Source organism: Tuber melanosporum (genome assembly GCF_000151645.1).
Source record: "Tuber melanosporum whole genome shotgun sequence assembly, scaffold_168, strain Mel28".
Taxonomy (NCBI): Eukaryota; Fungi; Ascomycota; class Pezizomycetes; order Pezizales; family Tuberaceae; genus Tuber; species Tuber melanosporum.
Genome location: NW_003298828.1, coordinates 169,275 through 195,231, shown reverse-complemented (window position 1 = coordinate 195,231; position 25,957 = coordinate 169,275). Strand labels below are relative to the sequence as shown.

Below are 25,957 nucleotides of genomic sequence, written 5' to 3'. Positions count from 1 at the left end.
CCGCTTACGTCTCTGGCGCTTAATTGTGGAGACCCCAGGTCAGGTACAGGAGCATTCCCAACAAGGCCAATGGCATACCCGGCAGCCAGGCCGGTCAGCCCAACACTCAACCCAGCAGCCAAGTGCACGATCCCCGAGAACAGCGAGTAGGAAGATTCCTTGCGACCCAGGTCTCCAGCTATCAGGACGGCGATTACGAGGCCGTATACCGCTATTATCCCGGACATGATGACGCCTTGGGAAATTGTCAGAGGAGGAGGAGGTGGTGGGAAGGTGACGTACTTATTAGAGACTTCATGATGAGCTCTGACTTGAATGTTCCGATGCCAGATATTGCGATGCCGGCCTTTTTCACGCACGTTAGCTCTTTCGTTTCGTTTCGTTTCGCGCTTGCGCCTGTTGGGTGGGTTCTGAAGGATGCGAACCTTAGCGGTACCGTAGGCGGCGCCCATGCTTGAGAATATCATCGCTGATGCTCTGCCCACTCTTCGTATTAGTTATCCTTCTTCCCCTCTCGTCCGTTCAGGATCAGGGGCATTACACTCCAGCCATGCCGAAGAACGGCGCGTATATAGGGTTCATTTCATTGATCTCCGACATCATGGCTTAGGAGCGTTGGACGTCGTGATGATTTGGGTGTTATTGTGTGCGTGTGTGCGTGTGTGCTTTCGATATGGGGTAACTAATGGGTAACGCGGGTGGCTGAGGATTGCTCCTGTCAACGCATGATAGTTGCTTGGCCGTCAACCTGGTGAGGGAACTGGCTGTCTTGGCGGGAGGGTAACTTTGTGGTATGATGATGATGTGGCCCCGAGGTCACCCGGCTTGTGGGAGTCCTAAATGGGATGCGAGGGAAAGATTGTGGAAGGGAACGGTGTGAGAGGGTAGATAGTCTACTAGCAATCCAGTTGACCGGGACCAGGCAGTCTACACAATGAGCTCAATAAACCCCAACTTCGGTTCCAATTCGGCTGTCAAAATATTCTAGCACTGTAATGGAAGCATTTCCTCGAGACACAATCACAAAAAATCACTTATCACAGAATATGGTATCATAGCAGCACAAAGTCTGCCATCTCACGATAAAGGCGCATGATAACATCCATAAGTTTCACAAACCCTCCATAAAACAAATACCCTGGTATCTTACAGCCCCCCCATTCCCAACCCCACTTATCAACATTTCCACTATAGTACAATCGCTACAAACGAACAAATAAAGAACCATCTACCTCCTATTACTGCCCCCAGGGCCACTGCGAAACCCCTGTGCCTCCCGCAAACTCTCCTTTTGGCTCGGTAGCGGTGCTCTGTTCCTCCCACCCTGGTGATCCTCGTTCACGGCCAGCAATTGCGCAGCAGTAGGCATACCTCCACCCCCCAACCCTGGAATACCAGGAATACCACCTGCTGGTGCCCCGCCCATTACGGGAATACCAAAATTCGGTGGGGGTGGAGGGATGAATCCCGCAGGAATAGCACCACCGACAACAGGGAGAGGTGGTGGTGGTGGGCCACCTCCCCCAGGGCCACCCTGAAGATGCGGAGGGGGGGGGGGCGGCGGCGGGAGTTTACCCGTGTTGAAGAGGCCGGCAAGAGTTGATGATAGATCTCCGAGTCCTGGAACTGCCCCACCCATGGGTAGGGGCGGGACTAAACCAGGCATATTCGGCATGTTAGGAAATCCGGGAATGCCTTGTGATTGCTGACCTGGCAGTGGCATCTTCTGATCCACTAGCGCGTCTGCCTCGTCCTGCTCCTCCTCCTCCTCTTCCTGCCTGTTTCTTCGTCCACGACGGTCGTAAGTTCCCATTGCCGCGGCGGCTTCATCTCCGATATGATGCCTGTCACGGAAACCGTCGAGCTCACCAGGGCGAGGACGGGTCCAGAAACGGGTTATCCTATCGTTAGATCCGGAGCAGAGGATGTGGCCGAGTGGGTGGTATTCCATGCTCCAAATCGCATACTCATGTGCGAATGGAATTGACGCTGCGGGGTGGATGATTGTTGAAGATGTATGGGATGCGTTGACACCCTGCGGGCTCTCGTCAAGGAGGTAGTGGTTAAGAGCTCCATCCGAACCTCCCGTCGAGATCAATGCCGGATGGATAGGGTGCCAAGCCAGCGTTGAGATATCTTTTTCATGACCACGAAGCACGCAAAAATCCTTCATTGCACGAAGGTCGAAGATTCGACACGTTTGGTCCCTTGCACAAGTCGCCAGCAGATCGCCACGAGTAGGTTGGAATAGAGACTTTGAGATGGTATTTTTGTGGCCGTGTAGCGTAGTCAGGCAGCGGGAGGTGCGAGGATCCCAAAGTTTCACCAAATGATCCTTCGAACCAGATACTATCAACCCCTTGGTTGGATGCCAATCCACCGACTTTACGTCCCAACCGTGACCAGTGAGAGCACGCTCCTCGACTCCCTCATTGAAGTTCCAGATCTTGAGCGTGCCGTCGTCGGATGCAGTAACGAACTTTGCGTCGGTAGGAGAGAACCTATAACCCGTTAGCTTTATATCGGGAAAATTGGGGCGATAAAACCCACGATAAATCACGGATAGGCTCTTTATGCGCATCAAGTACTTTAACATTATTGAAATTCGGCTGCCAATACTTGACTGTCCCATCCTGATCTCCCGAAAGCAACCAATCGCCACTATGCGAGTATTGGCAAACACGAATAGCACAATCATGAGCCTGCGCCCAAACCTTAGCCACACCTTCTCGCAAAGTACTAGCTACAGCACCAACACACCTGCATGATAGTTTCAAAATTGAAGCCCATTCCATTCCATAAGGTAAACTCCCCACTGCTAGACCCAGTAAGAAGCCTCCTGCCTTCAGGTGTCCACTATACAACCCCATCCAGTCAGTACCATCCTCTTCCACCCCTCCCACCAATCCGCCGGGAAAGGGCCCCAAAAAACAGACCTTGACAACATTGATCGGGTGTTTAATCTTATTCAAAGAAGCATGAATATGCTTTGTCGGCAATGAGCTCGCTGGATTCTCCAAATACGCTGCAGGTGGTAACAACTATAATCAACACAATCAGCAACTTTCCCTCCATCCCAATAGCCACACGCGAAGCAAGGCGAAGTATACAAACATCAACAATAAACCCCGGCGCCGGCCTCAAAAAGTCAATGCTCTGGCCGCGCCAGTTCATCCGCCGCTTCATCATCCATTTTCCAACTGAAGCACCGTAATCTGTGACGGGTCCTTTATGGATGTAAGAACGGGTGCTCCGAATCTTCCCCATTGTATTCGAGAAGGAGAAGGAAAGGGGGAGGGTTGATCGATTGATCGATTGATTGAGGTGGGGATAGGTATACTTCTGTGAAGAGGTCTGCCTCTATTGTATGGACCATCTCGTTCTCCTCCTCCGCCGCCGCCGCCGCGTTTGTCATAGCCTCCTCCTCCTCCACCGCCGCCACCGCTGCCTGCGGAAGGGTCGTGGTTGTAGGTTCCGCCATCTCGGTCTCTGTCTTCGTAGCGAGCCATAGGGTGCAACTGGCGATGAGGATTTTTTAGTAGGGCTTTAACCTAGAAATTACTAGTATAATATGATATGATATTAGAATAGCGCAAGAGAGAGGGTATGATATAAGAAATTATGGTTCTATTAGGGCTGAGATGGACCGGGGTTGAGGAGGTAGAGTTGGAGTTTAGTTGATAATAGGTTGTAAGGTACATACCTTATCGCGGTGCCCAGCTGTTGAGGCGAAGTTGCGGCTCCAAGTTTTGTGATGGTGCTCGTACCTGCGGTTTGAATGCTAATTATGGGGCATTGTGATGGATTCCATTGCCATCTGTATTGCATTGTGACATTTCTCTAATACTGCTATCCACCAATTCCTCGAAATTAACCTGGTCGGGTAATTTACTGTATTTGCGAACCTTTCCGGATTATCGTTTTTCCGAACATAACTATTAAGCAGGTGCCTCATGAGTTATGGTACTAGAGTAGACTATTTAGTCGAGCACCAAAAGTCTCGTCGTTTACGATGGAGTAGGAACAAACCTCAAAGGCCCATCAAAAGCCAACACCGCCTGAGCATTCCCCACTCGTAGCTCAACATACCTTCCCTAGTGCTCTCCCTCTAACCTAGGGGGAAAAAAACTAAGACCCGAGTGACACCCGATGACCTCCACTCGCCACCAACCTGAAGCTTTTACTGTAAATCAACTAACCCAAGTTACCTCCCACGTGCCTCCGTAACCACAACCGCACGACACCAGATGGTCTTCCCAACGCGCCAGACCGCAGTTCTAACCAACCATGTTGGCAAGTACCCTCCCCTTCCTTTATGCCACAGTCCCAAGCCCCCGAATCCCCCAGCTAATGATACCAGGACCAGTGCATTGTGTGAGCTATAGCTCCGGAATCGGACAATACGTACCTCTTCCAATAACCCCCCACCTTTAATCCACAATTCACTGACCAAACCCGCAGATCCTAACCGGCGGCTCGGACCGGAAAAGTACCCCCCCTCTTCCCCCCTCTTCCCCCCAGCTGACCCTCCCCCCTCTCTCAAGTCACCCTCACAAACCCCACAACCGCCACCCCCCTCCAATCCTACACCTCACACGGCTACGAAGTCCTCTCCCTCAGCATCTCTCCAGACAACAGCACTTTCGCCTCTGCCGGCGGTGATAAACTCGTCTTCCACTGGGACGTTGCAACTGCAAAGACCCTCCGACGCTTCGAAGGCCACTTCTCGCGCATAAACGCCGTAACCCACAACGACGACGCGAGCGTGCTGATATCCGGTTCGTACGACGCCACGGTCCGGCTTTGGGACTTGAAGTCGCAGTCGCGGAAGGCGGTACAGGTGCTTGAGGATGCCAAGGATAGCGTTACGAGTGTTTATGTAAAGGGCTGTGAGGTGTTGGTGGGCAGTGTGGATGGCAGGGTTAGGAATTATGATGTTCGTATGGGGAGGTGCTTTGTGGACTTGATTGGCTGGCCTGTTACTAGTGTTGGTGTCACGGCCGATGGGAATGCCTTGCTTGTGGGTGCGCTTGATGGTGGGATTCGGTTGATGGATAAGGTTAATGGGGGGATGCTGCAGTGCTATCGCGGACATGTTAATGGGGATTTTAGGATTAGAAGTTGTTTTGGTGAGGGGGAGAAGTACGTGATCACTGGGAGTGAGGATGGGTGGATTTGGGTCTATGATTTGCTGGAGGGGAAGGTGGTGGAGAGGTTGAAGGGGCATGAAGGGAAGGTTGTGACTTGTGTTGCCTATAATCCCGGAGGGAAAAAGCAGATGGTTAGCAGCGGGACTGATGGTAAGAATCTGCTCCCCGGAAATGCGTATATATGTTCTTGCGGGCTAACTGGGATATTTCAGGTACCGTCGTCGTCTGGGGGGAGTAATACGTCAATTACGGCGTTTGGTGCGAGCTCAGTTGCACTTCGATTTCTACTACGTTAATCCACATTTTGTTTCCTCGTCAAAGATCCCATTATACCATAGATAGATGAGCTAAACCCACAGTATTATTTTGATCCAAAAGAGAAGGAGTAGTAGTAACGGACAGGACATCGTAGAGGTGGTAAGAAAAGGTGGAGTGTCATTGTTAAAGAGAGATATATAGAGAGAGAGAGCCCTGGAAATTGGGAGAACTACAAATGGATAAGGTGGTTGGAAGCTAAGGTTGAAGAGATGGAAGAAAAAAGAAAAAAGAAGTTGAGGCCAAAGTGAAAAGGATACAAAGGAAGTGGGATTCCACCGATCAGAGAACAAGGAGCTAATATCGTATAACGTAGGAGAGATGTTGTAGGTATGATAAACAATGATTATTGTCCGGTGATAAAATTATCCCCATCTTGAAACAGACTTTTGACACGCCGTTTCGCTCTCGGTCCTCACTGCTTATCTAAATAAGGCACAACACTTTAACGCCTGCCATGGCTTCTAGCAACACCACCCTGCATACCCTCCAACTCCATTTCCAGTTGCTTAATACTACGGTTCGTAATATCATTAGTGCGTGAGCTAGAGGTAGTAGTTTCATCAGGGAGAAAACATACGCTGCATGTGTGCTCTCCAGATCCTTGTTAAGGCGGTCGCGTTCTGAAATGAGCTTCTGCTCCCATTGTCTAAACCTAGCCTCCTCCTTCTTGACTTGCTCAGTGAATCGTTTCCTGAGGTTCTCTTCCTCCTCCTTGAACTTGGGGTTATCCAACTTCCGGGGGCGAGCCTCTCCCATCTTGCGGGTCTCCATCTGCTGTGCACGGTACGCCTCATAGTGTTGCTCCTCAGTTGTGTGAATCAAGTCGAGCATGTGGGTACGAATAAGAATGCTGCGTAGCTTCTTGAAATCGCAATGGTCTTCATTCTCAACTTCAGCGACACCCCATGAGTATTGGCGACCCTTAACAACGCGGCCATCGGCAGTCTTTACGTCCTTCTCACTTCCAATGACAGCGAATGGCATAGCAGCCTGGTGGGTAGTAATTAGAAGGCTATTGTGGATAATTCTCCAGATAGGGGGCTTACCATCAAGCTACGGGCATGGAGCGCAGCAGCCTCATCATCCTCCTCAATTGGTGGCTGGTAAATTTTGATACCCTGCGCCTGGATGACGGCTCGGATCTATACTGAGCATTAGCAACCCCTCTGAGCTCCAATATCGGAAATTTGGCGCAATTACCCTCTGCTTGAAGGTAGTTAGGTCGGCAGGGGAGAGTGTATCAGCCTTGGCAACGACCGGTATCAAGTTGACACGCGAAGACAGCCTCTTCATAACCTCGATATCCAGGGGCTTCAAGGTGTGACCGGTAGGCCTGATGAAGTAAAGACAAGCATGAACACGAAGATCAATCTTATCGGTACGACGGGGCTGTTGCTCCTGAAGCATGTAGGATTCATGCTGGTCATCCAAGAACTCAATGATGGGCATCCACGAATCGCGGTTGTTGACATAGTCTCCGAAACCAGGTGTATCGATGACAGTAAGGCGGACTGGTTTAAAAGATTAGCAACTCGTACCAGACTCGGATCGTTATAGGGCAAACCTTTGAAGAACTTCTCCTCGAGCTCAGCTTTGGTAATCGCAATCTCGACCTGCGGGTAGTATTAGTACCTGATAGCTCGATGTCGAACGCGATTGCTCATACAGTCTTGTCCATCTGCTTCTTGTGACGGAGGCGGTGCTCAGCATAGTTTTTTATAGTAGTACTAAACAATGTGTTCACGAAAGTGGTTTTTCCGAGACCACTCTCTCCAACAACCATTATAGTGAAAGCAGCGCCTCTGTAGCACAAGGGGGCTAATTAGCTTCCGGCCAATTGACAAAGCTTGCATAGGCACAAAGGAACAAAATACGAACCTTTTGGCCACGATCTTGTGCCTCTGGTTTGGCAAATTGGCGATACCTATCGCGTTGTCAACGTGTCCGTTAGGCATTGTGAAGGTAGCTTTAATCTGGAACTATAGGTGTAAAGGGGAGGCTTTTTTTGTTGCGACAAAAAGTCAACAAACACCAAAGTAGGATTGATGAATAAAGATAGTTGGAAGAGTGACGGGGGGTGGTGATAGAGGCTAAGGAGAAGGATATGCACTGGCTAGTTGCTGTGTGCGTGCAGTTCTGGTCAAAACGGGCCTGGAGGAGAAAGAGAGAAGGGTTGAGAAGTAGGGAGAGTCTTTGCAGATTGGAAAAGGAGACTGGCAATGGTATGGTGGGAAAACCCCTGAAATTAGATTTGGCGTGTTTGTGCCAAGAGGTAGCGAAAGGGTTCAAGCTTCACCTGTAACGCTTGGACTGGGGCTGGCGAGCAGACCACCATACAATCCTCTTGTGGACCCGGAATTGCACGGCTACCACTCCTCTGTGTGCGCGTGGAATTGGAATAAAGTGCATTCTAAAGCGTTCATTCTATGTAAGAGGAATTCCTCGACCAGGTGTAATGGGAAAACCATCACTTGCCATTTTTCACCAACACCTTAACTTCCCATATCGTGGTATGATACACTATATAGTATCATATTTCGCAGTAGTCTAATTTACTTGGGTCACCGGTTATGGAAGGTACATATCGTCAATGTTCAAGTCATGGCATCTCACACCCCGCATATTATGCACCCCACAATTCACCAGCAACTCAAACCCCACCAATGCACCAAGTAATTCAAGAATAAGGGCCCCCCAAGACGCCATCTCACTTAAGCAAATTTGGTAATCAATCCCACTGAATTAACTCTAGGAAAACGCCAAATAAATCGTACTTAAACACGTCAATCCCAGAACTACATAGCCCCCCGTGTACACACCCTTTATATCCAGCAATTTGCCCGTATCCCAAATCAAATGCCTAACCCCATTCCACGCATGATAAGTAAACGGCAAAGCCAGTACCCCCTTGATCCCAATCTTTGTAGCATCGGGCATGGCACCGAACGCCTCAGCGATAGTCTGGGACTCCAGGTGCAGGCCGAGAGTCGGCGCAACGAGGTAGCCGATTGCGAACGCGTAGGCTGAGGTCGAGAGGATGGCGCCGGTGATGCGGTTCGCACCGGACATCAAGGAGGTGATTTGCGGTTGGTAGATTGTTAGGTGTGGGGATATAGGGCGGAGTTTGCGCTGGGCGTTGAGGATGGATTGGGCATCGTCGTTGCTGAGTTTTGAGGTGCTTGCGGTATATCTGGGGTTTGTTAGGTTGATAGGGAGGGGATGGCAAGTAGCGTACCTGCTCCGTGTAGTGCTGGCCACCGGGTAGGCCCTTGCCAGAGTGAATCTTGGGGGAACGGGATTTTGTCCTGCATGTGAAAGAAACTCATTAGCAATCATGTTCTGGTCAGAAACGGAGGGTAAATACCCTTCGAAACAGATCTAACCACGGCTCTTGAAAGCATACTATCGCATAAAGAAGTGGTGAATGTCTGTTCGCTCGGAGCAAGTGAGTAAGGCAAGACCAAAAGAAAAATGGTTGTTGGTTCGTCGGTCGGTCCAAGAGCCCGGGAAGGTTCGATACGGCATCCGGTCTTCAGCGAATTCGTTTAGCCGAGGGAAGCTCCTCGCTGACTCATCTCCTCAATGGCCCTCAATGGCCCTCATGCCCTGCACCCGCGCGTCGAGTGCAAATCTTGGCACATCCCACAAACCATTACCGTATATAAGTATTACAAGCCACAAATCTCTTTTCCTTCCCTTTTTTTTCTCTCCTCCTCATAGAACTTTGGCTAAAGTATCATGCACCTAACAATTCCTCCACGGATTGTAATGGTACCTAAAGACCTCTTCGCCTATCCAGGCGTTCTGCCAGGTGTTAGAATTGGTTAACCGTTCTTACAAGGAAAGAGAAGACCCATTTAATCGCGCAGCTGGTCGGATAGATGATTGTCTGCGTTTCATGAATGGGGTACATACACTCATTACATACAGTACCATGTGCACGTGCTCTTTGGAGAAAGAAGTAGGGCAACGAAGGACAACAGACAAGAGATGAAGCGTGGGGATAGACTATGGTTATTATTACTATTCCAACGAGCGAAGATCTTTTACACAATGGAATTTCCCCACGGTGATTAGGAAAAAAAAAAAAAAAAAAGCACCCTACGAGGTGGCCACCGGCATGGTATGGGTGATTGATAGACGGACAGACAGATACATGGTGAATACTACTCGTGTACAGCGTTTCTTCTGTGCGTTCGGCTATAATGTAAATGTTGACGAAACTCCAGTCAATACTAAAATCGTTTCCAACCCGGGGGCTCCTATCGTTTGTTTTAATTGAAGTGCGGGCACGGTATGCCGTGATGTCAGGGGGGAACTGTTGTCGTGAGAGGAATTGAGACGTGTTTAGCACTGTTGGGAGTCGGTTGATTGTTAAGGCTTCTGGGTCAGACCACGGTGCCGCACGGTGCCGGTTCCAGCAAGAGACTTGTGCGGTTCCCGGTCCATAATTCACAAAAGAAAGAAAAATTGTTGCATGTGCGGCTCGGATCTAAATTTCGAGTGACTATTCATGAACATACCATAATCAAATTAGGCAACTTGCTTCTTCACGGAAGAAGTGACCAATCAATTAAATACATCCCATCCGGTATCAAGTCTCCTATCCTCCTTCCTCTTCTGCAATGAAATAACCTGACTGAATGAAAGACTGAGGGGAGGTTTTTTTTTTTTTGCTTTCAATTGCGAATCATGACATGGTACAAGAAATTCCCCATTCAAGACCCTCTGGATAGTAACCATTTGGCAAAGGAGATGGGATAGGGAAGAATAAGGGTTGAAGCTAACTGAGAGGGAGGCCATAAAAAATACACACTGAAGGAGAAAAAGGTTGCTTGAAATGGCCATGGACCAGCAAGCGTTTAATATGAAGACACAATGAAAGAAACGAGGATCGGAAAGAGGCAGAAATTAGAAGCTCATTTCCCCATGCCGGACAGTGATCCTGTTTCTCAGTGTGAATGACTTGGTTTAATCGAAACACCACAATCCGATCCTAACGATGACTTCGAAGTAATTTCTACAAATTTGGTGAGGGTGGAATTGGCTAGACGCTGGTACCGTTCGCGAGACCGACGGGGACCATGGGGGCATGGGGGACGCCATTTGGAGCATCTCCGAGCTGAACGTCCCCATCATCGTCTTCCTCATCGAGTTCTTCCGGATGTCTGTGTGTGGGTTGGTTGGTACAGTTCAAACCTCGCTGGCTGAGAAAGGAAACTCACCCGAGAAGATTGGCGACCTCCTTCATCTCATAGTGCCTGCGCCTCATTTCCTGGAACTTCCTATGCTTCTCCTCTTCCTCAGGAGTATCCAACCCCTCGTCATCGTCGCCATGGCGGTGATGATGGTCACCAATGTAGTCGTCTTTGACAACCACCTGCTTTGGCGAATGGCTCTCCCTGGCCTTCAGTGAGTTCTCGGGAACGGCCTCCTCAGGCTCGCCGAGTTCCAATCCGGGAATATCCTCGTCGGGCATAGCGTATTCCTTCTTTTTCCGTTTAGGCATGGAGCTAGGCCCCTCTCCCGCCTCGGCCTGCATAGCGTCAAGTTCGTCGACCACTAAATCCTCAGCATCAAGAATCCTCAACTCAGCTTCGTCCTCCAAAGGGTTGTAGCGCTTAGCATAAGGGGTCTTTGGTTCGGTGATTTTCATAGTGCTGGATTTCTGCTGCTCGGTCAAGTACAAGTTGGCCTCGTCCCACTTGAGACGTGGTGAAGCTTGCTCGTCAAGCTCGTGAACCGAGGATTGACGACGGGAAGCTGGGCGTCCGGCCTGGTTAGAGGATGAGCGACGACGACCGGCATTCTGGAGGGTATTCTGCAGGGTAATGTCCTTCTCGGAAAGTGAGGCCTCCATGGGGACGGAGGCGGGGATGTTCTCGGATGAAGGCGAGAGTGGAATGGCTGCCGTGGCCTCTTTGTCGGTGGGGGAACGATGGTAAGAAGCGGAATTCTTAAGAATACCTATCCGGGATTGTCAACGGTCGTGTGAGTGAGGAGATTGAAATGCACTAATTTTACCTCTTGGTCGCTTGTTTCCTGGGCCCTCCAGGGTTGGGGGAGAATGGGACTGCGACATGTTCATGATTGGCGGTTACTTGAAGATTCCGGGGGGAAATGCGAGGGGATTAAGTAGCCAGAGCTAGTAACTCCTCGAGTCCGTGTAGAAACTTTTATTTGGCGGGGTAAGGGGCTGTCGGGGTGTGGGTTTGGTGTCAATAGGCGGGGTTGTTTGGGCAAGCAGCGGTGAGGATAGCGGTGGTGGTACGATGGTTGTGACGGAGGTGAAGAGAAAGGTAAATGTAGCGGGGGAGAGGCTATAGTACTTAGGTGAAGAGGTTTCGGGAGGAGTTGGGGTATGTAGGCGAGAAAGGAGGAGTAGGTTTAGGAGGAGGAGAAAAGTGAAAGTTCCGAACCAAGATTTTTTCCTCTAACGAGAATGTGAGAGGGGGGGCAGGGGCCGGACAATATATACTGTTTTCCAGTCGAAGCCCAACCTGCACCATAATCGATGCCCGAACGGACGATCGTGAGTGACCTGACCTGACACAACCGCTGCGACAAACGACCAGATATAAATTATCTCCTCATCTGCTCATGGTCCCTTACACTTCTTTGCTGGTGGGTTGGGTGTTGGGGGAATTTTTATTTTTATTTTTATAATTATTCGTTACAGTGATAATTCTCTAGATTTTTTCTTGTTCCTCCCCTTTCGTTGGTCTTGGTGGTCTTGTCGGGTTATCATTCGAGGATAGGGCAAACAACGATGCAAGGAACAAGCTATGATAGCAGCTAGATATCGGTAGCAACTTAGGGAATGCTAAATCATGAGCGCTAACACTTGGTAGCTAAGGATTTCTCGTGAGACGTGAATAATAAAAAATAAGGAAACTAGCTACCAGCATCCAAGCAAGATGGACGGCTTGTCTCAGACCCATCGTACTGTACAGTACTGTACTGTACTCGAGTAAAGCACTGTGCTCGAGCACTTGTAGAAGTGCAAATATCGTAACTGGTGCTCCCTCCTGTCCTTCCCCAGCCTTCACGGGGTAGGGCGTTAGCCAGTTGATAAGACAATCGCCCGTAGCTCTAGCAGCCGGCAGCCATTGGAAGAACCAATAACACTACAGAAATTATCTGTAGGAGTGGGAAAAGAGCTCCCCCTGAAGTATGAGTAAAAGTGTGTGGTGCTGTGCTCACCTTCGTAAAGAGCTGGATAGAGGGGTTCTTTATTAGTTGCTTGTAATCGATACCTAGTATCATACTCGTAGCTACTGTTAGCTGAGAAAGATGTGATATTACTTCCGCCTTGCTTGACCGCTGAACGATGCCCCAGCACGATACGCCATCTCTATCCCCTACAATCTATCTCTAGTATCCACCGCACTTACCGTATCTGCATGTCTCGCCAGGGCAATCCCCCCACAAATCAGGTCTCGGTCAAATCATTGAATCGCAATGCTTGCTATCTTGCTTCCACTCGAGTCTTGAAGACTCTAGTCTACTGGTATGGATACTCGTATGTAAATTTAGCCTAGACTATCATACGAGTACCTCTCTCTCTCTCAACCTAACTTGTTATCGTCCACCCAAGGGGCCTTCCTCCCGTTCGGCTGTCTGCGGTTGTTATTCTCTCTCTCTTTTTTTTTTTTTTTTCAAAGAGCACGGGCTATGACGTTGTCATCCTGAAGATCAAGGGAGCAACCCTTGCAGTCTACCGTACCCACCCCCCCGCCCCGCCCCGCCCCGCCTTTCCTCCCTCCCCCTCTCGGGTTCTTTGCGAACAACAAACCCCCAACGGGGAGACACGCATAGCTTACTGCACCATGTAAATCTCCTGATTCGATCGTCACATCTGTACCCGTGAGAGAAAGAGGGTGGGAGGAGAAAAAGTTTTTCATTCGAGTGGGTGGAGGGGAGTCTGAGGTTATACCACTGCGTCGTGTGTAAAACGTTTGTACAAATATCATAGGTCCAGTATCGCGCCGCCAAGCGGTAGCATAAATTGCGGTACTCGTAGAATACGAGTATTGGTATGATGCTTCTATCGTGGGCAGATAAAGGAACGAACCTTTCCCCTCTCTATGGCTCCTATGATACCTCCGGCTCTAGAATAAATGCACAGGTATATAGGGCACCACAACCTCTGCGGCCGTCCGCCTTTTCCTCCCTTCATTCGGTCGCCCAGTCCACCTCTCCGCTTCACCCTAGCAACCCCCCAAGTCACGAGTATACCCATACTTCCTCCTCTTCCCCCTCCCCGCTTGGTACCATACCGGTACTGCACAATATGATAGAATGATGCTGGTAGTTTACCATACTCAGCCCCAGTACGTCAAAACAAACCTCCCTTCCGGTATCCCCGACCAGTGGGAGTCTTATCCTGTCCTTCCCTTAGGGAATTGGTGTCTATGCCTGGCGCGTCCCTGCATGTAAACTGTGTATGACGTCGGGGACCGGCTCAGCCGCTTAGAACTCATGGATAAAGGTGTGCTTGGGTGGTGTTGGGAATGCGTGGCCAGAGTGGGGGGGGGGTGCTACCGTAGATACTGCTTTGCGAGTGCTGTCTTGTGATTTGATGGGTCGTTTCCCGGCAGGGGCGGGATCGGAGATATGGTGTGGTCTGGCGGGATGGTGGAGGGTTGAAGTTTTTTTCCCGTGTGAGTGTACAATGTGGTGGGTGGGATTATTATACTTGGAACACACAAACTTTTGGCCACCAACAATATGCTGCGGGTGGCATTGGGAGAAGAAATACGAGTACTTAAGAGGGGGGGGAGTGATGCTTGCGAAGAGAGAGGGGTTCAGCTTCCTATTATTTCTATGATAGACATATTTACTGTATAATACACTGTCACTACCTCTATCCCTGGTCCTGATCCTGCGACCTCGGCCAACGCTCTCTAACATCCTGAAATTTGAAAACCGTCCTAACCCTTCCGTCTCCCAGCGCCTCATTATAGGTCTGCCAGACGGTCTCTACCTCCTCTTCCGCTCCCTGAGCTGGAACATCCTGGATACTTCCGATATCATGTTCATTCGTGGTCACATTCACATTTACCTTAGTTATGGTCTGCAATATCCTCATTTTTTCCTTCAGGTAGTTTGCCAGCGTTGGCTGCCTGGGGGTGATATATACTATCGCCTCCTGTCTCTCCCTGGCTGTCCCAGCCTGGGTTCGCAACTTGGATACCAGATCGAGGACGTAGCGCATTGGGGTTACCAATGAGGATTCGATCCTTGGGATGTGTTCTAGTATTGGGTAGGGCTCTCGCATGATGGTGTTTGCCTCGGCAGCCTGTCGCTCTGGATCGAGGCGCTGCCAGATGCTTTCTGTGAGGAACGGGGCGAAGGGGTGCATTAAGCGGACGAGGATGTCTAGGGCGTGGGTTGTTAGGCTTATGGCTAGTTGGCGCTTCTGTAAGGGTGGTTAGTGTATCTGGTTTGTAAACCCGGCGGCAATGCTGAGGACTTACTTTAGGGTCTGAGTCGGGGGCCATATCCGTTCTCTGAAACTCCAGGAATACGTCGCAGAAGTCATTGTAGATGAATGACCTGATTGACTTCGTAGCCTTATACAGGGCCCTGTCCTTAAAGGCCGTCCCGCAGGCTTCTGTGACTTCACGCAGACGATCGATCATAAACCAGTCATGCATATTGAGTGTTCTGCTAGTCAGTTGGGCGAAATCCTTTCTCGGAATGACCAGATCAATCGGAAGGATCGGGATGGGAGTCTTTGTCACTATTTCGGCATTGGCTTTGGCAAGATGTAAGTGCTTGACGGCGTTCCAGAGCTTTACATTGAGCTGCCGGAATGTGTTAACCTGTCTCAGATCCATTTTGATCTCCCTGGGCTTCAAAACAGATGAGAAAAGCTGGTTAGTCTCCATGTCCTAGGGCGTAGGGGCTAGCGTAGACAGACCTGTTTGGTGAAATCTATCAAAGCCATCCTTAGCGCATCCGCGCCGCTCTCACGAATACCGGTTGGCCCGTATAGAACTTTTGCCTCTTGCAGTTTTCTCTTGATTTCCTTCTCGAGGGGGTTGAATCGTTCTGGCACTCTTCTACATTTCTTGATCTCGTGCCTGTATTCCCTCTTGATGGTTCTAACAATCTCGTCCCGGGTTCGTCCGTTGATAACGGCCAGTGGGTCTAGCACGTTTCCCACTGATTTAGACATCTTCTTGCCATTGGCGTCGCATACTAGTGGGTGCAGGAGTATCTCTTTGAACGGAAGTTCTCCCACAAAATAGTAGCCTGTGTATTGTTAGTCACGTTGACTGATATCAAGTGATAATAACTCACATAGCATAGCCATTCTTGCCAACCAAAAGAACAAAATATCACCGCCGCTTTCAATGAAGCTCAGAGGATACTTGAGGGCGACTTCATCGCTATTTCCGCCATCCCACCCCGAAGTACTGAGCGGCAGAAGCCCGGATGAAAACCAGGTGTCAAGCACATCTGGATCTTGCTCAAGACTACAGCCATCTCTCTCCTCTGGTGTCATTTCAGCCCTGGCCTCCCACTCGCTAGCGGCTACGATCCATCTTCCAGGCACCTTGCCAGAAGGGTCGATAACTCGATACGCGGGTACACGGTGGCCCCACCATATCTGCCTCGACAAGCACCAATCCTGTGTCTCTTGCAGCCACTTAATCCAGGATTCCCTATACGGGTCGCCAGGCACGATCCTCAATACCCCGACCCTGGTGGCTTCTAAGGTCGCTTTTGCTAGTGATTCCATCTTCAGGTACCACTGCGGCCGTATCATTGGCTCAATGACGCAGCCAGAGCGTTCGCACGTAGCGATCCGCATGGGGTGCTCCTTTGCCCCGCGATACACATTTCGGTCTTCCAAGAGGGTTACAACTAGTCTCCGGGCTTCCAGGCGGTCTTTGCCAATGAGTGACTGGATTCTGGCTTCGGGTTTGATTCGCCCGGTCTCTGTAAAAAGGGCTACTAGGGGAATGTCGACTTCCCTGTCAGCGCCTGGGGAGGTGTGTCGTTTCCAGAATGCAAAGTCTCTGGGATCGTGACATGGCGTGATCTTGACCACCCCCGTGCCAAATTCCGGATCCACTAGCTCTGCGTCTGGGATGATCGGAAGCTTGACGTCTGGCAGTAAGGGGTGGTAAGCATATTTGTAGTGTAAATGCTGTTATTGGACGATTGATCAATTAGTGATAATTTCCTTTCGGGAGAATTTGTGGTATGTATGTTCGCACACCTTGTACCTCTCATCGTCGGGGTGGACGGCAATAGCTCTGTCTGCTGGGATTGTCTCAGGTCTTGTGGTCGAGACGACAATCTCCCCACTTCCGTCTTCTAGTGCATATGCGAAGGAATGGAGAACACCAAACTCAGCCCTAAAACAGTCAGCACTTTAGTCGCGAATCCGGAATAGAATACCCCCCATACTTGTCAATGATCGTCTTGCCCTCGATCTCCTTCCATACAACTTCAATGTCCGAAATAGCAGTTTGCAATTGCGGGCTCCAGTTTACCATCCTTGTATCCCGATAAATCATCCCGTCATTGTACAGCTTGACAAACGCCTTCGTAACCACTCCACTAAGATTCTTATCCAGTGTATAATACTCCAGACTCTTAGCAGTAGATATTCCCATCCTCTCCATTTGCCCCAGAATAGCACCACCATTCTCTTCCTTCCACTTATTAGCTTCCTCTACAAACCCTTCCCTTCCTAACTCCTCTTTCGTAAGCCCCCGCCTCACCTCCAGCATCCTCTCTACTACAGACTGCGTCGCTATGCCCGCGTGGTCAGTCCCCGGCCGCCAGAATACGTCGTAACCCTTCATGCGGTACCATCGTGCTAGAGCGTCTTGTATTGAGAGCATGAGCGCATGTCCGATGTGTAGTTGTCCGGTAACGTTTGGAGGCGGGAGAAGCATATGAATTTCCTTCTTGGGGCGATTCCTTCGGGGCTCGAAGAAGCCACGGGATACCCAGTAATCATACCAGCCGGCTTCAATCTCCGACTGATTTTGGAGATCAGCAACTCTCTCAAATCCCTATCCTATATGAAAGTCGATTGATCTTTACATAAGGAAACCTACCGGCACAAAATTCTTTCTGAAAAGGTCATTCTTGGGTTTGGGAACTGGTCTATCCGCTTTGGCTTCGCTTCTACTGGTGACGGGAGTCGTATTTGCGGTTAAACTTGCCAGGGTCCGTTTCGATAGAAATGACCTTGTGCAGGTTAGTGAGTGCCTGGAGGTTATCGGGGTGGTGCCTAGAGAGTGGAATTTGGAGCGCATGATTTCGGCGCGGATCCAAAGCCCCCTGGGTAGAAAAATTGAGTGGTTGTTTGGACCCCTCGTCTTGATCCGAGGCTTTTGTGTGGACGTTGGGTTATTGTCATGTCGAGTTCAAAACGTTTGAAGAGGAAATAAGAATTGCCACTAGTGAATGGAGCCCTAAGCCCTATCTATGATCCCGCAGGAAGTCCTTTCGGGAACCCATCTCAGAATATCACTCGAAATTAGGCTTTCTGAATTGCCCCTGTTGGATCTAGGGGTGGAGTAAGTGGCCTTTAGGGCATCCATCAGGTCCTGGTGTGTAAATTTAATAGTATCGGGGCCTATAATTTGAAAGTAATATGACGGTGCTGAGTATCATGATAATAATATCATAATACCATCGTACTTGTAATTATAAATTATTTGTTTCAAGGATATAGTATTCTCTTATAGGGTTGGTTCTGTGTTTAACGCCCAAAATCAACCACGGCCTCTTTAGCCAGCCATAATCAGAGCCATTCACCGTAAATCAAGAAAGGGGGGCTTAAGGCGACATGACTGTCAAGCGGAGTGGAGAAATGGTGGTTCGTCAGGTTTCGGCTGTTGGCTGTAAGCCGGACCTCGAGGGTTCTGGCAAGCATTGGCATTAAGCTTCCCCTTGAGCGCTGGGTTTAGGGCCGGTTGGCCACGCTGTATCTGTTTAATCATTTGAGACTAAATTGGCGTAATTCTGGGTCATCCTCTTCTCTTTCGCTTTTGGATTCCCGGTGTAGGCAGACTCGGGGAAGGAACTAGTAGGTGAATTGCCGGTATAAAGGGGGTTTGAGAAGCATACTTTCAGTATGATATGATGCTCCTAACACTTGTTATATGACTAATGCACATTTGTGACGTGATCTGATGGCTTTTTCATAGATTGAGCTCGTTCTTGCATTTGAGGAGAAAGATCATGAATTTCTGGAGAGTTCGAGTGGGATAGCATCAAACAATTACCTGCTGAAATCACGCCTGCTCACATCTCGTAGACCTCCCAGTTTAGTTCAGGGCTCGAGGAAGGCCGATGACCCCAACCGAATACAATACTAACCTTAATGTAAGTGTAGCATATAATATCTTCCTAAGCTGTATGTGATCAACCCTCTGAGTGATGGTCCCAAGAAACCTGGGCACTGTTCAACTGTCCCTGTGCTTGTTGGCGAAGCCGCCAAAATCAATTACGTTGACATCTTCTCGACCTACTGTGATTTCAGGATATTTCTTGCATTGCATGATGATGAAGGGCATTTTAACGCACACCCCGAGTGATATTCTGTGATACTCCTCCGGGAGTTTTGGAGAAGTCCTGTCTACAATTAGTTTTTGATGGGACAGAGGCGCCGCTGAAGCTTTGGTAATACTGCAGGGTTCTGTGGCCTTAGAGTGGTGGCATTTGGGGAAGTTGAGCAATGCCCCGGGAGCATGCTGGCCTGAAGAGTATGTTTGCGGGTTTCTTGGACAAAATTTCTGCCGTTGGAAGCTTAAACCCCGACCGCGGCATATGATGTAAGCTCCCGAATACAATCGTTGAGTCCCATAGTGCTTACTGCTCCCTCATGTTGGCGGAATGAGGCATGAAGATCGAGTCGGGAATGAGGTTTTTATTATTATTTCCTTTTCATCTTCTTTTCGCTATTCTTACTGAAACTTTGGGAATGGCTTGGCTGTGAGTGCGATTGGCTTTGTTGGTCATACTGTCTGATAGCGGGATTGGCTTCAAGGCTGGTGAAATGGGCCATTAAGTAGCAGATATGCAAGGAGCCAGTGCGGAAAATGGTGGAAATATAGACGCGGTGAGCCCAGGGGAGTGGGAAGTACGTTCTAGATTACTGAATTACGTGACTGTGCTATGAGGGTAAGGTTATGAAATGCTCTTTGAGTGGGAAAACTTGCGGGGAGGAGGGGCTCTGCTCTTCTGTCTGATTTCGCACTGTTTCTCATAATAGGCTATCTAGGGCATCCCGCCCTTGTCAATACATAACCCCTCTCTCCTCAAGTTTCCCTCGCAGAAAACGAAAAATAATCTATCATACTGACAAACAATTCTGGAGATCAGTTTTATAGCGTTGCCGAGTTGGTGGGCCCGCCAAGAGAAGCGAAACACCGCTACCCACGATTCCGAACCCCTGACACGAGCAAGCCGTAGGGAGAAGATTTCCTAATAGCTCCGGGAAATTCTTTGGGGATATATCATACCACTGTTTATTCGGTGACGGTCTGGTGTATGATAAACTAGTCAACCGGGAACAGCGAGGGTTAGACTAAGAAACAATCAACCTCAGCCAGAAACCCTAGAGAGAACCTCACTGGGCCAGGCTTCCGCGGCACCTACCGCCTCTCTCACATTATTGTGCGTTACGCCTAACTACCGCTCATCTTGACAGCCGCTCGGCGACAAGCCCTGTCCAGCCAGAACCCCACGGCTTTGACTTTGAATATTTTCTCTATCCCACAGAGCCTCCTAAGCTGGTGATGCTCACTCCTTGACCACATCTCCCCATTGCAACACTCCTCGGAGAACGACTATTTCGAGATGCCACCACCCCTGCACAGCTCCTCCCCTAGGAGGTTGCATTCAGGCGAAGAAGATTCGATTGAGAGCGATGACGAGGAGGTACAATTGGTTTGTGCTCATTTTGTTTTTGGCTATGTCTTCATATCCGGGGGATCTTAGGCGGATCCTTCTGATGGGTTTTAGGCGATGGTGTTAACGTTGAACAGGTTGCCGGTCGTACACCAAAGTCTCCACCATCACTCCCGCGCCCGGATCTGCTGGGCCACAAGACGGAGGAACTACAACATTTACCCAATGACCGTTTGAGGTACTTCACTCTTCTATTGACGGTTTGTTTGATATTTGGTTGTTGATGGAGTCAATCAGCAGAAGACGCGAGAGTTCAACCGCCGTCCTGATCCCGGTTCCCGGAAGCAGGCCACTACTGGTATGTTCATACAAATCTCACTTATATCACAAGGCACAACCTCTAATACCAGCACAGAGGGGGATCCACGGGCCTGTGAACACACTCAACAGACCACAACATTCACGCTCACCTGTGCAAAATAAGCGGAAGCTGACACAATCTGAGGCGTTGGCCGATCAATCATATCGCCCCAAAAGGCAGAAAGAGGAAGATTCAATCGTACTGAGAGATTTATCTAAGGCTACAAGTAGCTCCCGTTTTGCGATAAAAGGTACTTGCCATCCTCTGCCCCGTGGAATTGGTTTTAACCGGGCTTCAGATAGTGATGCGAAGAAATCAAAATATTTCCCTCAAACAGCAAGTGATGCTACGTTCGAATCTTTTCAGAGCAGCTCGCGGGCCGCAAGTGAGGAAACGAGCGATACAGCCGATTCGTTTGCAGCCCTTGTAAGTTCTATACCTGTGATGCCCACCCATAAAGGTTCACGAATCCACGGTGGCTCCTCTTGGGTCTCAAAGAGCAGCGACCCGCAGTATACTAGGTGGAAGACCACATCAAAGCGACCTCAAACTCGACCAAAAAAGCCTGTTTTCTTCCTTACTCGTTTTCAACGGGGCTCAACTGTTGAGGAAAACAAATGTTCTCATGATCATTGTAGAGGGCTGGTGATTGAAAAGTCTGATGCAAGGGATTCAAGGGAATACAAAGTAATGCATGGGTTTGAGGAGATTAAAAATTTGACCTTCCAGATCGACAAGATTCGAAATATAAATGTAGGCTCTATTCCATGCGTGTTGGGCTCTCACTTGTCCCCTACCTATTTTAGGATACTGAATATGAATAGCTAGGTGACCTGAAGAGGTGTGCCATCGATCTGAGGAGGGAACTGAGTGAGTATCCCACTAAGTCTTCTTGGGTGCTGTCCTAACTCTACTCAGGTTCCGAGTCGCAATCCCGCATCATGTTCACATTCAGAAACGAGAGTGATAGCGAGGCTTTTGTGCGGGATGCGAAGTTGGAAGATCTGGAGGCCAAACCCAAATCTGAATCCTGGTGGGGGGTCCGAGTGGATAGCCACGAGCTGTGGATGCGTAAAGACAAAGATAAGTTAACCCAAGAGCTGGTCATTGAACCAGTAGCCGAGCGCAGTCCGCCGACGCGTTTTCGGACTAAGAAACAGCCGATCGAGAGGGGAGTTATGTTGGATCCTTTTGAAGTTGTGATTCCAGCAGATTCAAAGAAACCACCTCCGCAAGCCAAGCGTCTCACAAGGAGAAATGTTGTGTCGAGTAATCTTGAAACCTCCGATGAGATTGAGAAGCTCCAAGAAGTTGAGAAGTCTGAGAAGATTAAGCGTCGACGTGGAAGCCCTACAGACGAGGTCGCAAGGTATCGGAAACAGTCGTTCACAATCAGTTCGCACCATGTTCTAACGTAAACCCTCAGGGAATCTCGGTCCCCCAAAGCCCGCAAGCTGGAGCTTCCTAAACCGAAATGGCTTTCCTCCCTTGTATATCCCTTTGAAGGTCCCAAAAGACAAGTGGTGGAGTATGAAGATTTGGCTAGGCTTGGCGCCGAGGAATTTCTCAACGACAATCTCATCAATTTCTATTTAAGGTTGGCTTTTTCCTAAAATTCTCTTGAACTAGTTACTGAGAGCCAAAAAAGGTACATTGAGGTAGAGTTGCAAAGGAGAGACCCTGATTTGGCCAAGGAGACCTATTTTCTCAACACATTTTTCTATGAAATCCTCGCTAGGAAGGGTGGGAAAGGGTGAGCATGGTTCAAATCCTGGTACGAAAAAGTATTTACTGACAACCCGGAAAAGCAAGAGAAACTTTGACAGTGTGTTGAAATGGACCGCCAAAGTGGATTTGTTTAACATGAACTATATTGTCATACCCATCAATGAATCGTATGCCCTCGTACCAGGTTATACAAGGGAAGGAAATACACTAACTACTTAGTTCCCACTGGTACCTTGCTATAATCTGTAACCTCCAGAACTTAGAACGCAAGATGCAAAACAATGCTCCCATGTCGCCTGCTAGTGCAAAAACAATTGATTTGGAGTCTTCATCGACAACGCTGGCTGATGATCGAGATGATAAAGAAGGGGGCCAGGATACGCTGGTTCACTTGTCTGACTCTGAGGAAACGGCAGCGCAGAACCTCCAAGCAAGTGCCCAAGCGAGTTTCAAAGGCGACGACTCCAGGGATATAGGTATAGTGGAAGGCAGTCTTGAACAAATGTCACTTGACGAGGATGAGTGGCCAAAAGAGGACTTGGATGAGCCTTTAGACCCCCGCCAGGCTATAGCGGAAGATCCTGCGGTTGAACTCGTTGCGTCAAAGACAGCTAAAGGGAAAGCAAGAGTTGAACGCCCTAACAGGGGAAGTGTGCCTGCTGATACGTAAGCTAACTCCGCAACACCTTGTTTGGCCTGAATTACGCTGACCTGCAAAGGCCGGCCATCATCATCCTCGATTCCATGGGGTATGGCTTAAGTTCCCGGCCTGCAACAATTAAAAATCTTAAAGACTACTTGGCTGCGGAGGCCCTTAGTAAGAGAAATCTAGAGATTACAAGAGGCGATATCAATGCTACTTATGCAAAGGTCAGTGTCTAAATTTAGTAAAGCTATCTTCGGAGGTTAACTCGGGTGATTAGGCTCCCAACCAGAATAACTACTACGATTGTGGGCCGTATCTCCTTCATTATGTTGAGAGGTTCTTTGAGCAGCCCAAGGAATTTGTCACCGCATTTTTGGCTAGGGAGGATGTGAAGCTAGATAAAGAGCTTTGGCGAAAGGATGAAATTAAGGGGATGCGATCCAAGATTTTCGATGTGATCGTGGGTTTGCGAGAACAATTCGAAGAATTTGAGCTTGCCAAAGCGACAGGAGAGGTAAAGGGAAATGGCATGAAGAGGGATGACAACGAGGTGGAAGCTATGACTAGGGCTAAATTTAAGGAGACTGAGGTCTCTGTTCGTGAGGAAGAGGACACAGCTGTGGAAATACAGGATGGGGACTGCATTATGGAAGGAGGAGCTATCCCAGACGGTCCGACGAACATATCAAATTTGTCATCACCAAGGTCAGTTATGAACGCCTCGAGATCCCCTGTTTCAAGGTCCCAGAAGAAGAGGGACGAGGGCTCTTCAAGGGCAGGAGAAGCTTTAGGTATTCGGAGCAAGCCCGGAGTCAGCGGAGTGGCCTGAACCAGCCAAGGAGGTGGAGTGGGGTGGATGGGGTAGGTCGTTTTCTGTGCGGACGTTTTCCTTAATAGCTGAATACCTGCATTTCTCGGATATTTTCAAATAAGTCATTGCATCCTGGTGGAGTTTCCCCCCCCCTTTTTTTTTTACCTTTATCTTCTATTTTCCTAATTTTTTTTTTTCCGACTTAGTTAGTTTCCCTTGCTTATTCCTTCTTCGTTTCATTTGGCACGTTCGGATAAAAAGCATGTCTCACTCCGGCGTTCAGTTGAATGGGCTTCTTTTTCCTTTCTCTCTTCTTTTTTTTCCTTCTTCACATTTCTTCCACCCCTGGATCACACCCATGTTCTAGCTATTCTTATCATGAGTTTTTCTTCCTTTATCTCCTATCCTTCTCTTGTTTTATGTACTGGTACCGTATTTACTCGGACAATCCACTATCAATAAGCAACAGAGCTAAACTGTGATAGGCTTAGTTGAGAAAGTTAACGAAGTCACGAACACCAATTGATAAGATGCACAAGTTTCATCTTGCTCAAGCCATACCACATCAGGTAAACACTATTCCTTCTTGAGGTGTTTTACCTCTAACGGCGCAGACCAGAGGCCTAACGGAGATAGTGGATTGTCCGAGTACGAGTAAATACGGTACTCGAGTTGTGGTGGTGTACTGGTGTGTACAGTACTGGTACTGTAGAGTACGTGTACCGTACTCGAGCAGTCTATGAATGGTGTGTATGCAATCTATGGCGTGCTACTCGAGTATAGGGCACTTGGAACCAACACTTCTGAGTGATTCACCTGCTTATATAATACCTACAAAATAGTGGGGCTTGGCAATAGTAACTTCAAAAGTGACCATACGAATGAATACATAAGTACTCGAGGATGGCGTTCAAAAAAGCTTTAGTAGTCGAGGTTGGGCCAACCGTTGGAGCAGGTGAAATCTCGTAATTTCTCCAAAGAATCGCGTTGGTATTACACGGTACTGTACATCCACTAACTATTGATACTCTTGCTGATGTTGCCACTCCACCCCGCCCCTCAAGCCGGATAGATAGTCTACATGTAAACGGCTAACTCCACTGACTCGGCAACTCTTCCACTTGTCGGTAGGCACCGGTCCCTTGAGTGCTGCTCTTTCCACCGGGCTTGGATTTGGTTAACAGGCACCTTAAATTCACATTTTGGCTTTTCATTCAACTCTTGCTAAAGTCCCAAAGGCATTCTGGATACACACTTCAACTTGGGGATAAGTTTCAACCATCTTGCAGTAGTATTGGCGGTTTCTGTGATCAGGCTGCTGCGCATCCGTGTTTACATAATCGGTGCGGGAACCTTGGCACGGCTGTGTCGCCACAACGTCAGAAGAGTGAAGTTTTGGTGAGCACAGTACTGTACTAGTACGAGTACTGTATCATACAGAACTTGGCGTTTGCATCACACGATCATACGGTACCGGTATGATACCTGTAAAACCTCCTATATCCCTCACATAAATATATCCACAACCAACCTAGTGGGCTGGGTAATCAAACTCCTTGTTCCAACCCGTCCATCAGGCGGGGGCTCGTCAAGTGTGCAAAGGAACACTAGTATTGATGAGTATCCATGGAAAAGGGTATCATAACTGTGGTAATCTGAAAATTTCCCACTTAGGGTGATAAATCAGAGCCCGAATCTACAGGAGAAGGTTCAGGATTCCAATCTACTCCAGCACTCAAATATTGCTCGCTGTGGAGTGAGTAATTCCTACACCCCGGATCTCGCAATGATCGAATAGCGGGTTTGTCGTGTTCTGATGGCGGCGGGAATTGGGGGGTTTTGGTGGCACCAGCAGAAATGATCGGGCGACAATGACGTCACCCAAAGTCTCGGGAATAGGGGTTGGATAAGTGATTTAGTCTACTTGTGGTAGACTATGTTTGATAGCTTCACGGCGTAACTTGGGCCACCGACATGTACCGGTACCTCATGTTCCGGTGACTTTACGAAACATCGAGTACTGTGCCATATCGAGCTAGTACGGTAACTTCAGCCAA

General features: G+C 48.9%; 7 protein-coding genes; 2 read left to right on the top strand and 5 right to left on the bottom strand.

Moving 5' to 3' along the window:
• Positions 1-3,641, bottom strand: part of GSTUM_00003375001 (uncharacterized protein) — a 4,372-nt gene extending 731 nt beyond the window's left edge. Inside the window, exons 1-10 of the mRNA XM_002836973.2 lie at positions 3,341-3,641; positions 3,115-3,227; positions 2,937-3,041; positions 2,761-2,856; positions 2,551-2,702; positions 1,870-2,501; positions 542-605; positions 426-477; positions 283-346; positions 9-235 (exon numbers count right to left, since the gene is read on the bottom strand). Of these exons, the coding sequence (XP_002837019.1) occupies positions 9-235; positions 283-346; positions 426-477; positions 542-605; positions 1,870-2,501; positions 2,551-2,702; positions 2,761-2,856; positions 2,937-3,041; positions 3,115-3,227; positions 3,341-3,509 (1,674 nt within the window). The 5' untranslated portion in view covers positions 3,510-3,641.
• A 592-nt stretch (positions 3,642-4,233) lies between these two features.
• On the top strand, positions 4,234-5,462 carry GSTUM_00003374001 (uncharacterized protein). XM_002836972.2 has 5 exons: positions 4,234-4,297; positions 4,367-4,404; positions 4,462-4,489; positions 4,545-5,300; positions 5,363-5,462. Exons 1-5 carry the CDS (start codon positions 4,288-4,290, stop codon positions 5,386-5,388), a joined length of 858 nt encoding a protein of 285 aa, XP_002837018.1. The 5' UTR covers positions 4,234-4,287; the 3' UTR covers positions 5,389-5,462.
• Positions 5,463-5,560: 98 nt separating this feature from the next.
• On the bottom strand, positions 5,561-7,677 carry GSTUM_00003373001 (uncharacterized protein). XM_002836971.2 has 7 exons: positions 7,347-7,677; positions 7,135-7,270; positions 7,033-7,081; positions 6,669-6,979; positions 6,515-6,610; positions 6,046-6,458; positions 5,561-5,980 (listed from the first exon to the last, which is right to left on the bottom strand). The coding sequence occupies exons 1-7, from the start codon at positions 7,421-7,423 to the stop codon at positions 5,911-5,913; spliced, it is 1,152 nt and encodes a 383-aa protein (XP_002837017.1). The 5' UTR covers positions 7,424-7,677; the 3' UTR covers positions 5,561-5,910.
• Positions 7,678-8,188: 511 nt separating this feature from the next.
• Positions 8,189-9,319, bottom strand: GSTUM_00003372001 (uncharacterized protein). XM_002836970.2 has 3 exons: positions 8,833-9,319; positions 8,704-8,773; positions 8,189-8,658 (listed from the first exon to the last, which is right to left on the bottom strand). Exons 1-3 carry the CDS (start codon positions 8,867-8,869, stop codon positions 8,217-8,219), a joined length of 549 nt encoding a protein of 182 aa, XP_002837016.1. The 5' UTR covers positions 8,870-9,319; the 3' UTR covers positions 8,189-8,216.
• A 653-nt stretch (positions 9,320-9,972) lies between these two features.
• On the bottom strand, positions 9,973-11,894 carry GSTUM_00003371001 (uncharacterized protein). XM_002836969.2 has 3 exons: positions 11,493-11,894; positions 10,694-11,435; positions 9,973-10,636 (listed from the first exon to the last, which is right to left on the bottom strand). Exons 1-3 carry the CDS (start codon positions 11,548-11,550, stop codon positions 10,516-10,518), a joined length of 921 nt encoding a protein of 306 aa, XP_002837015.1. The 5' UTR covers positions 11,551-11,894; the 3' UTR covers positions 9,973-10,515.
• A 2,374-nt stretch (positions 11,895-14,268) lies between these two features.
• GSTUM_00003370001 (uncharacterized protein) lies at positions 14,269-17,822 on the bottom strand. XM_002836968.2 has 8 exons: positions 17,552-17,822; positions 17,165-17,473; positions 16,893-17,080; positions 16,702-16,840; positions 15,777-16,629; positions 15,394-15,728; positions 14,948-15,325; positions 14,269-14,889 (listed from the first exon to the last, which is right to left on the bottom strand). The coding sequence occupies exons 2-8, from the start codon at positions 17,384-17,386 to the stop codon at positions 14,335-14,337; spliced, it is 2,670 nt and encodes an 889-aa protein (XP_002837014.1). The 5' UTR covers positions 17,387-17,473; positions 17,552-17,822; the 3' UTR covers positions 14,269-14,334.
• A 4,892-nt stretch (positions 17,823-22,714) lies between these two features.
• On the top strand, positions 22,715-23,918 carry GSTUM_00003369001 (uncharacterized protein; the record flags this gene model as incomplete). Its single annotated transcript, XM_002836967.1, has 3 exons — positions 22,715-23,109; positions 23,163-23,313; positions 23,367-23,918. 3 exons carry the CDS (start codon positions 22,715-22,717, stop codon positions 23,916-23,918), a joined length of 1,098 nt encoding a protein of 365 aa, XP_002837013.1.
• Positions 23,919-25,957: the final 2,039 nt, after the last annotated feature.